At 39.1% G+C, this 11,146-nt stretch overlaps 1 protein-coding gene across 1 annotated transcript in view; it reads left to right on the forward strand.

Moving 5' to 3' along the window:
• LOC139466750 (uncharacterized) overlaps window positions 1-7,115 on the forward strand; it is a 28,239-nt gene extending 21,124 nt beyond the window's left edge. Inside the window, exons 26-35 of the mRNA XM_071248414.1 lie at window positions 27-136; window positions 286-399; window positions 969-1,130; window positions 2,396-2,524; window positions 2,874-3,004; window positions 4,466-4,594; window positions 4,862-4,985; window positions 6,406-6,502; window positions 6,728-6,835; window positions 7,031-7,115. Of these exons, the coding sequence (XP_071104515.1) occupies window positions 27-136; window positions 286-399; window positions 969-1,130; window positions 2,396-2,524; window positions 2,874-3,004; window positions 4,466-4,594; window positions 4,862-4,985; window positions 6,406-6,502; window positions 6,728-6,835; window positions 7,031-7,104 (1,178 nt within the window). The 3' untranslated portion in view covers window positions 7,105-7,115. The remainder of the gene's footprint in view (window positions 1-26; window positions 137-285; window positions 400-968; window positions 1,131-2,395; window positions 2,525-2,873; window positions 3,005-4,465; window positions 4,595-4,861; window positions 4,986-6,405; window positions 6,503-6,727; window positions 6,836-7,030) is intronic.
• Window positions 7,116-11,146: the final 4,031 nt, after the last annotated feature.

The following is an 11,146-nucleotide window of genomic DNA, read 5'->3' on the forward strand; positions in this document are numbered from 1 at the left end:
TTTCGTTTCGTTTCGTTTTCTTACAGGATCCTGTCCATCTATCTTCATCATGGAAACGATAATGGATCACGCCGCCAAAGTCTTGAACATGGATCCGTTGGCGATCAGGAAGCTAAACCTGTTCAACAAAGGCCAGGTGAATGAATGTCAGAGAACTATTTCTCTCAACTACACTGTATTTGCTGTACTAAACCGACTCAAACGATATCAAGTCATGAAATATTTGGAAAGTTGTTTTTAATTCAGACTATGCAAAGTAGCTGAATTTTTTTTATTCCTCCTCAGACAACTGTCAAAGGAATGGTTCTGAAGTACTGCAACATCAAGGATATTGTTGCTCAGCTGGAGACGTCAGCCGATGTTCAGGCTAGAAAACAGCAGGTTGCAGAATTCAACCAGGTAAACACACTTTTATTCATAACTTAGCTGTACCCTAGTCCATAACTTTACCCCTCAAGCATAACTTTGATTCCACTTTATTGCTATTACTATATTGTCATTTGTTAGCATATTCGCCAGACGCCATAAGTTTTTGTGTGAGGCTACTACTGAACAGACTTACATAATTTACTCTTTACAGTGTTACATACTTGTGAAACACCAGCAAATTGTCTGTTAAACTTTCCAACTATTCAAATGATTGTCCAAATATTTACATGATATATATTTCGTTTAACATCCATCTGATGTTGAGTTCAAGGGCACATATTATCCCTAGTATCTCTCGACTGTCAATCGAATAACAATGGGGATTTTTTATTCCGAAACCGTTTATCCAAGGTCAAGAAAGAACATTTGTTCTCTGGATGTCCTGAAAAGAGTGCCGTTTTTTTTAAAAAAAACGGTTTGGTTTTAAATATCAGAGAATACACTAGTATAACTTGAAGCAGACACCAAGAACATATTCTGTCTCAATCAAACTGCCTTGGACTAAGTTTTGTTTGTTCAATGTTCCATTTGACTTGTAGGCCAACAGATGGAAGAAGAAGGGTATTGAGGTGATGCCTCTCCGCTGGAACCTGCCCTACGGATACGCCATCTACAACGTCTACCTGACTGTCTACCATGGGGATGGGTCCGTGGGCCTCTCTATCGGTGGCGTAGAAATCGGACAGGGCATAAACATAAAGGTTATTCAATAAAGACAGATAACATCTCACATTTCAATTTCATATAGTAGACACATAGACACATACGATGATATAAAATATACAGTCAATGCTTATAATTAAATTCGGAAACAAAAAACATGTGTTATATTTGAATAAAAAAATAGAAAACTGACGACATTGATAAACATGCCAGGTGACTGTTTCATTTATGCACTTAACTTGAAAAGCCTACAAAGTCAGTAGCCAATCAACGGCGGGTAGGATCAAACAAAGTTCATAGGAAATGTCAATCAAGGCAAACAGGCAAGACGAACTGCAACAGTCAGACTGTAACGAACTGGAACGAAGTGTCCGGGAGAAGGCGGCTGTTTCAAATGACATGGTCAGTAACCGCCAGATTCAAACAATAGTTCTCTGAGAACGGAAAGATACAGTTAGGACAATGCGAGTTAGTAATGAAACCCGAAGACATAAAATTTGTGGAACCCAGGCGATCGAGCCTACACGTTTGCTGTTTAGTTTCTTCTGGGCCTTCGGCTTCGAAGAATGGTTTAGACGATTAATATCCATGAATTTCCCAATGATACAGGTGAGCAGAATGGGAACTCTACACATGTTGGCCAACGTATTTGGAGGTACGAAAACTCAGGCACCGTGAACAATAGGGAGTCGGACAACTTAGTACTTGGGACATTTCGTAAGCGAGGTCCGCATATTTGCCGTGTTTTCTTCTGAATCCTGTCAATCACACTAGTGTCAAAAGGGACAGAGAATTCACTGATATATAATTTCATTGGATTTATCAAGCACAAGATCAGATTTATTGGCCTGGATAGGTCTGAGACTGTACATGGGCCAATTCCAAATGACTTTTTATTGATCATTTTCCATGACGCCCTCTTAATATTCTGGGTCGTACCCTGGATGGACCTTTGTGTCAAAACCACAAGCATGGCGAAAACGGGGATAAAATGATCTAGCTACTCCATCATATCGCTAAGGATACCGTTTTTGTGCCAATCTGGGCATCCACTGGCAATGTGTTGGACAGTCTCATTACATTCATTGCATAATAGGGCGGTCGGGTAGCCTAGTGGTTAAAGCGTTCGCTCGTCACGCCAAAGACCCGGGTTCGAATCCCGACATGGGTACAATGTGTGAAGCCCATTTCTAGTGTCCCCCGCCTTGATATTGCTGGAATATTGCTAAAAGGGGCGTAAAATCAAACTCACTCATTCATTGCATAATCTACATTTTATATTTACATTTACTTTTGATTACAGATGATGCAAATATGTGCCTTTGAGTTGGGTATCCCCATGGACACGATCAAGGTTAAAGCAACGACCACCCTGGCCAACTCGAACTCGGGCGCTACTGGGGGCAGCCACACGACCGATGTTAATGCATTGGTAAGCTGTACCAGAATAGATTTGTCTCTTTATAATTGGATGCGCAATTCAGTAGTATGTTGGTTTTCGTTTCATGTATGGTGCTTATTGCCACTTTCTATATTTATTAAAAACTATAAATAAAAGTAACAAAACCCCAAATAGTGCTTGTGTGTTCCCGTGATGGTGATGTTGACTTGACTGTTCACATGTTTGCCACCGGTCGGAAAGATACGTTCACCTTTTTCATCACTATTTGATAGAAAGTCTTTAACACATGTTTATAATATAGTCGGTATGGAACATTGACTCTGCTTTAAGCAGAAATTTCTCATTATTTAAAAAAAAAGGCGCAAACGTTTTGTTAAAGGGAGTCGTGCAGTGTTGTCAACTGTTGAAGGCTCGGATGGCCCCTGTCAAAGCCAAGATGGTCAACCCTACCTGGCAACAGCTTGCTTCTAAGTGCTATGGCGATGGGGTGGACCTGACAGCTAGAAGCTCGTAAGAATGTCAAACAATGCCTGATACAACGTGGTTTGAAACCTAACTGCACGGGGAAGATGGTGCCGTTGTGATAGATGGCTTCATGGTCGTCGTCTTGATGTCAATATGATAGAACCAGAACAAGATGGCTATATAGTCTGTTGCTGATGTCATTGACTCGCATAATGAGATGGCTTTGTGATAGTCGCGATATGATGGAGACGCGCATAACATATGGCTTCATGGTAATGGTGCCGATGAGATAGGTAAGCGTCGATTAGACAGCTCCATGGTCGTTGTGACGATTCCAATCAGACAGAGAAATCCGAACCAGAAGGTTAGAAAGTGGTTGTGAGAATGCTGAGGTAATAGAGACGCGAAGAATGAGATGACTTTTAGTGGTTGTGATCGTTGGCCTTCAACCTTTACTCAGTATCTTTATAGTGAATATGTTAAATGGCATGGGTGGTAACACTATTTAGAATAGTAAATTTCGGGGATTGAAAGTTTTCCACGTTGCACCGCTTCATCACAAGAGGAGAACGTACATGTTCATCTTTACTGGTAAAATGTCACAAAACGGTCTTATTGTCTTTGATATTGATATCAATATCAATATATTGATGACCTTTGACGTTAACATGGTATCGTTTCTTGGGAAACAGAAAAGTATTTGTTTCACGTGCAAGTCATGGAATTTGTCATTGGTTTCTTGGACGAGTTTTTGACACATATCGTTTTCATAAATCAGTCAGTTAGTAAGTGAATTTTGAAAGCCCTCATGCCATTACTCAATAATACTGCGAGGAACAGGCTGTTGGTAAATTTGAAGTTGGTTATTTACAGCAGTCCAATATTTCATCATCTGGGTGGATCCTTCACTTTCGAATCAGGACACTCAATGCAACATGCTCTGAAACAAATCATGTAAGAAGGCCTTAAGTTGGCGTTATTTTATCTCCATAAGTGGTGTGGCTGCAATGGTGTCGATTGCAACGGTTGCTTCGCCAAATCTGGCGTTGTATTTGTTTTCCAAAGATTCCGACTTCCGTCGTCAAGGCGAGATTATATGTTTCGGAGTAATGAGCGTTACACTGCATGTTGTGGATGTTGCATACTCCGATATAGGAGGTGTCATGATGTGGGGAGTCCACTCATATGGGTAGAGAACAGATGTTCATATCAAGGGCAACATGAGAGGTGTGTCTTATCGTGACGAGATGTTACCTCCCTACGTTGCCATTTGTCAGCATGCTCGTCCCCACATAACACACATCACTGAGTCAGTACTGATTTACTGAGAGCTCAGTTCATAAACATACTACTGTAGCAGTGAAAGTGGCCGGATCTCAAACGAATAATGAGCATCTGTGGGGGGAACTAAACATACGTTTACTCCAATGTCAATCAGGGCCACAAAATCTGCAGGAATAAATCTTTATAATTCCAAGAAATTAACATTGAGATCGTCATTTTCAGAACATTTCCATCGGGAGACTTTAGTGACTACAACATCTACGGTGCAATATGCACAGAGGTTGAGGTTGACATCCTGACCGGGGAGAACCAGATCAACAGAGTGGACATCCTGTATGATTGTGGAGAGAGGTGAGATCAACAGAGTGGACATACTGTATGACTGTGGAGAGTGATCAAATCAAATGAATAGACATCCTGTATGACTGTTGAGAGGGGTAAGACCAACGGAGGACATACTTAAGATGGTAGTAATAGTGGTAGGAGATAGTGTAAGGAGAGCGGCGTGGTTGAGATATGCTGTGAAAGAGCATCTATATAGATGACAGTTGTGACCAGATCCATGAGTATTGTTTTTACCCAATGTCTGAATGTATTTTGTTTCCATGATGTCTTCAGTCTGAATCCGGACATTGACATCGGCCAAGTTGAAGGTGCGTTTGTGATGGGATTGGGCTACTGGATGACCGAACAGATGATCTTTGACCCCGAGAGTGGCACAGCCCTCACCGATGGCACATGGGTAAGTGAAATAACACAAGACGTAATAAAGATTACGCCAAGGGAAATTAGTTTTGACTTACACAATTGGAACCAATGTGTAATGTAAGATTACAACAGAAGAGAGGTCGTTTTATCCTGGGGGATGCTTACCTGTCATCAAAGGGATCTTAAAGGTGGTTCACCATATATCGGTAACTTGTCAATAAACAACCAACAATATCTGCTGTAGATATCTACAGAAGACTTTTAGATTAAAAGCTGCATTGTTACAACAAGAACAAATACTAGAGAAGTCAAACGTTGGACAACCAGTATGTTTGACATCATGATGTCGTTAATATTTTAAACAGCGTTAATATTTTAAGAAGCGTTAATACATTGTTAAAACATTGATATGGACTTCCGATTTTCTTAAAGGCTTATGGTTATGTGAAAACAGAAAACAGAAACTATATTTTACTTAGTCGTGAATCACTTCCGGTGTCTTAAGATCAACATTGACCTTTCTCTCAGTCCATATATAGAAAGCCAAAGAGCTAAATTTCCCAGAATTTTAGTAACGTAGCACACCAAGTATTCGGAGGTGTTGTCATATTCAGTTTTTATGCCTGTTTTTCAAAAGGTCGATGTTTGTGATAGGTGCCCTTGTTCATTTCCCTCATAAAAATGAATCATGTTAATATATCGTGTTGGAATCAAGGTGTTACCTCACACCCGAGTCCATAATTGCTATTTCGTATTTAACTTGTTTGATAGGCATTACTTAGAAGTTGACGGATGACAAGATAGACACAATTTTTATGGATAACAACTTCTTTAATACTGTAAAAAGGCGACGTTTCGGTATAGATCCTTATACCGTTGTCAAGCAAGACTGAATGAGGGACATAGTGCAGAATATATATAGCAAGTGGATGATTGCTATGTGTTTTCTGTCCATCGTATTGTGACAGCATAATCCCTTTGTTGTCACACCTACCTATGTTATCCCACTCTTGTATGCCCTTGTTGTTACTGTTAATCCTCTATTGTTAATCATCCACTTGCTATATATATCCTGCACTATGTCCCTCATTCAGTCTTGCTTGACAACGGTATAAGGATCTATACCGAAACGTCGCCTTTTTACAGTATTAAAGAAGTTGTTATCCATAAAAATTGTGTCTATCTTGTCATTTCGTATTTACACTATTATTTTCGTTTCGATCACCTATGACCAAAAAACATACTTTTTTACTAGAACGTTCTTAACATCATCACAGATCAAAGAAAAAGCATTTGCAATGCTGTTACAATGCTATTGATATCTGCTGTTTGAGTTTCAATCTCGAGTAATCAAGTTCATCACATTCCAATCAATATATATATGCATCTACGGTTTATCTTCACTTTGTCAAGGGCAGTCAAAACCACTGCACCACGTTGTTTTGCCTATACAGGAATACAAACCTCCTATGGGCAAAGATATTCCTGTCGACTTCCGTATCCAGTTCTTGAAGAATGCACCCAACCCACGCGGAGTCCTGAGATCGAAAGGTAATGACAGCCACTGTGGAATACCTTACAATATGAATATGTGAAAGTACATCCTGTGTTGCTAATGTATGAATATGCATAATAATATATCATATTACCCTTAGAATTTCACAAATACAGTTGTTTAAAAAGAAGTCGAGCATATTCTTCTAGCACACCCCTTGTATTTTCATGCCAATATATATCACTGAGTATGTCATAGATAACAATTACAATGTGTTTCAGCTGTTGGTGAGCCGCCCCTGTGTATGGCTGCATCAGCGTTGTTTGCTGTGAAACACGCCATCGAGGCTGCCAGAAAGGAAATGACACAGGACACGTACTTCCCTCTCGGTATGACTGAGGCCATAGACTGCTTAGGTCCACCATGCACCCCAATCTATCTCCCAACAAGGCTTACTTTGTCCTGAACATCAAATCCAATGTTAACATTGAAAATATAGCGATGCACTACCTGTTTTCATCACCTTAGAATCGCGATTACTTTACATGAATTTCATGCTAAATTAATACATATGTGTATTTCAGACGGACCCGCAACGGTAGAGATGATTCACACAGCCTGTCAACTTGACAATTCCCAGTTTGTCTATGGGACCTAGGTCAACCAGACTCAGCCCATTAGTGATGTGGGGCATAGATCAGCGTTGGACATTAAAGAAATATGCAGCGTTGTAATTCAAACATATTCAAACGCGATTCAAACATACACTTGTCGCAATCAATTTGTATTATCTACTGTTTTTCAGTCAGTGAATCACACAATAAGCATGTGTTTATGTATGACAACGGACGAGTTATGCATTGATAACGATCAAACCAAATGAATCTGCTGTTACAGTAACAAATTGGAAAACTATATATCAATAGCTCGCGGTATCAAACGAAGACCTGGTAAAAAATTTACAAATTCTCAGTCCTCACTGTAACACTGATACAGCCCCATCTTCTTCTACATTGGTTTAGGTCAAGAAAGTTTTGGGTCGACCTAATGTAATTTTTACAATTCAGTCCTCACTATAACTCATATCTACCACTTTCTGACTGTTGCCAATATCTGCATTGAAGTAACTGATTAAAAACACCATGCTATGGATCAATGATTAATCAACAAGGTTGGTTGGTTGATTTATTGTTTTACGCCGCACTCAGTAATATTCCAGCTAGATGACGGCGGTCTAATCAACAAGGGATATGTTATTATCTGACCGTCAACAAATATATGCAGGTGCAACCTGGGGTAAAGAAGTTCAATATAATTGTTTGTATATTTTGATTCAATGACATGGAACGTGAACTTGAAAATATTTCGCACATTTCACTAATGTGTAACCTTCACAGAGTATAATATTATTGATAACATGTATCAATAAGGTCATTGTTAATGTTACTAAACCATGTGTGTCCTACAAGCTGATATTATAAACTGTGTAGATAACGTTTCACTACAGATTATTTCCATACGTAATCGAATGTCGTTTACTCAAGATAATGAAAATAATTCCTTTAGTAAAAACGAACTATATTTTGTCTCCATCTGCTTTCTTATAATGGACGAAAGATTCCCAGACAGTAATCAAAACATATTTTATAATAAAAATAAACCCTTAATAATCACTTGATAGGCCCATGTTACCTTTTAACACAAGTGTGTTTTAAATGTAATGTGATTTCAACATATTTTATTCAGATTGGGAACAAGTTATTCAACTTAGGACTCCCTCTCCATAAATGTAATGTACATGTACAGTGACATCATAAGTAAACGTCACCATCAGTGCAAAACAAAGTCTTGAAAATCTGCTGAAACAGATTCAGGGCAAAATGCACAGTAGTGAAGAAAATTATGTGAATAGACCACTGAAAATCAGTGATGATACCACGTGTTCGCGAAGACGGTACGTATGTCCCGCCCTACCGGTAGTACCTGTCCCTCACACAATCTTCAGTAGAAAAGTAACAGCATGTGACAAAGGAGGTACATTAATACCAAGTAGAGGTCATTGCATTGAAGATCATCGAGCATCATGTTGAGCAGCGACGTGTACATAATTATGTAGTACATTCCTAGTAGTACACTTTCCAATTCTTGGAATGATGACATTTGATGCTCTGAAGTACTTTAGCCTTCCTTACGGTTGACTTTAGGAGTTGGTTTGCTTGTTTGTTGTTTCAACGCCGATATGACTGCTGTCTGTAAATAATCATGTCTTGACCAGACAATCCAGTGATTGATGTCATTCCAAGCAATTGGGATACGATGACATGCTTCAACCAAGTCAGTGAGTCTGACCACCTGATCTGCTATTAGTCGCCTTTAACGACAAGCATGGGATCCTGAAGATCCGTTCTACCCCGGATCTTCACGGGTTCAAAGGACATGACTTCGTGCCCAGACTTCATTAATATGGATTATATCACTTGCAAAGACAATGTTCAGGGAAAAGAGGTTTCAGTGTGCTGAGAAGTTGCCATTTGTTCGTTCTATGATAATTGGTGGCGGATGTGTTACTTTTACTCTAGTATCATATACCACTTCATGATAATGATTCATGTGGATGAGAACTATCCAGTTATTTAGTTCCATCTTTGGTGACTGCAAATGGCATGTTGCATATATTCATACGTACCAAAATAAAGCATTTTGTGTAATGAAATGACTTCAGCCTTGTTTATTTCTTCTTGTCTTCTACTGCTTCATATTTTTACTTAAGGTCATAACAGACAAAACAAATCTAATGAATCCAATGAAATGAAATGTGTACATGGTTTAAATGTGGTTCTTCTGTGTGTGTGTGTGTGTGTGTGTGTGTGTGTGTGTGTGTGTGTGTGTGTGTGTGTGTGTGTGTGGCCTTTTGTGCACTTGATTCACAATTCAAAATACTATTCAACATCCATATCCTTGTTTTGAGGATGGGGGGATGGGGCAGTCATCTAAGGATCGGCAATTCGCTGTGCAGTGTTGCTTCCCTTAGGCGTGCCAGCAACCTATGATCGTGCGTTCGAATATTCGATCCGCCCGGATAACGTTTCCATGTTTGTCATACTATGAAGTTTCTCAGTACCTGGTCGCATCATAGCAAAATACGTTAAAAGATTGTCCTCTTTGTACCCTGCCTGAGGCTCGGTATTAAAGAGAAAGAACCTGTTAAACTGTGACATTATACCTCAGTGGACATGCACACACACGTTCAAAGAAGAACTTGCGTTACAGTAATAATAGATGTTGTTGTTGTAGACCTTGCATGGTGTCATAAAGGCATGTCCCCGTCCCCCTCCCCCCCCCCCCAAAAAAAAAAAAAAATAAAAATAAAAATAAAATAAAAATAAATAAGAAAATGAAAAAAATGTGAGTCATGGAAGCAAATAGTTTCACTGTCACAAGTCAGGAAACATGCAGGGGCCTTGAACTGTTTTGAAAATGCACAAACTACCATAAACATATATACATGTAGCAATACAGCAATATATATACAGCAATTTATATATAATTAAATTTTCTTTGTGTTCATTGAAATTCCTGCCTTCTGATTAACTGAATTGGTCACGTGTTATTGCATTCATTTCCCAATGAATGTAAAAAAATAAGCCAGGCCCACTGAGGCGGACTACTTTTATTACTACGGAATGTCGTCGGGGAATCCCAATATTACAGTCGAGGGAATTCCCTTTCTGCTCACGTGTATCGTCATGTAAGGGACATTTACCGAAATTCCCACATATTCATTGTCCAAACAACCCTTTGAGACCATGCAAACGTGCAGGATCGCTCATCTGTTTTTTCCCCACTCGCTTCGGTTCCCCAAATTTCATGTCTTTGGGTTTCATTTCTAACTTGCATTTTTCCAACTGTTTCTTCCCGTTCTCAGAGAACTATTGTTTGAATCTGGCGGTAACTGACCACGTCATTTGAAACAGCCGCCTTCATCCGGACATATTTCTTCCGGTTCGTTACAAACTGACTGTTGCAGTTCTTCTTGCCTCTTTACCTTAATTTACAGGTTTTGATCCTACGCTCCGTTGATTGGCTACTGACTTTGTAGGCGTTAGGAATGGGATTGTAAATATAATGTATTAAGAATAAACACCATACCTCGGCATTACAGAAATTGTGTCAATAGTGTCTGAATACATCACATATCCTGTGGCGAGTGTACATGTAACTAGGTCCAAATGCTATCAAGATTCGGCTTCACTGGATCTGACTATTAATACGACTCGTGTGTCCGATGAGCACGGGGTGAGGTGGACTTCTTCCAACCCAAAGTACTCGTGTGTGACACAAATTAGTTTATTTTTTAAAAACAGAACAAAAATCACAGCGTATTTCTGAATGTTGTATTATTACATATTAAACAAATTTCAAAAGTTCGATTACAAACATTTTAAAATGTGCAAATATGTTTTTCAATAACTAATTTGAAAACAGGGTATCATTCATAGATGTATAAATGAACTTCCGATCAATCAGTGCACAAAAAGTCCATAAGCCCATTTTCCACTTTATGAAATAAAACATAATCTGCTCCACCCAAAATTTGAAAAAGATAAGTTGACGTCAGGTAATACAAACAACCAACATGTTGGATGTTCTAAAAAATTATGCGTTTTGGTTTCCACCTAAAATTATTTGGCTCTTCATTT

The sequence above is a fragment of the Haliotis cracherodii genome, unplaced genomic scaffold (genome assembly GCF_022045235.1).
Source record: "Haliotis cracherodii isolate W230 unplaced genomic scaffold, xgHalCrac1.p SCAF_19, whole genome shotgun sequence".
NCBI lineage: Eukaryota > Metazoa > Mollusca > Gastropoda > Lepetellida > Haliotidae > Haliotis > Haliotis cracherodii.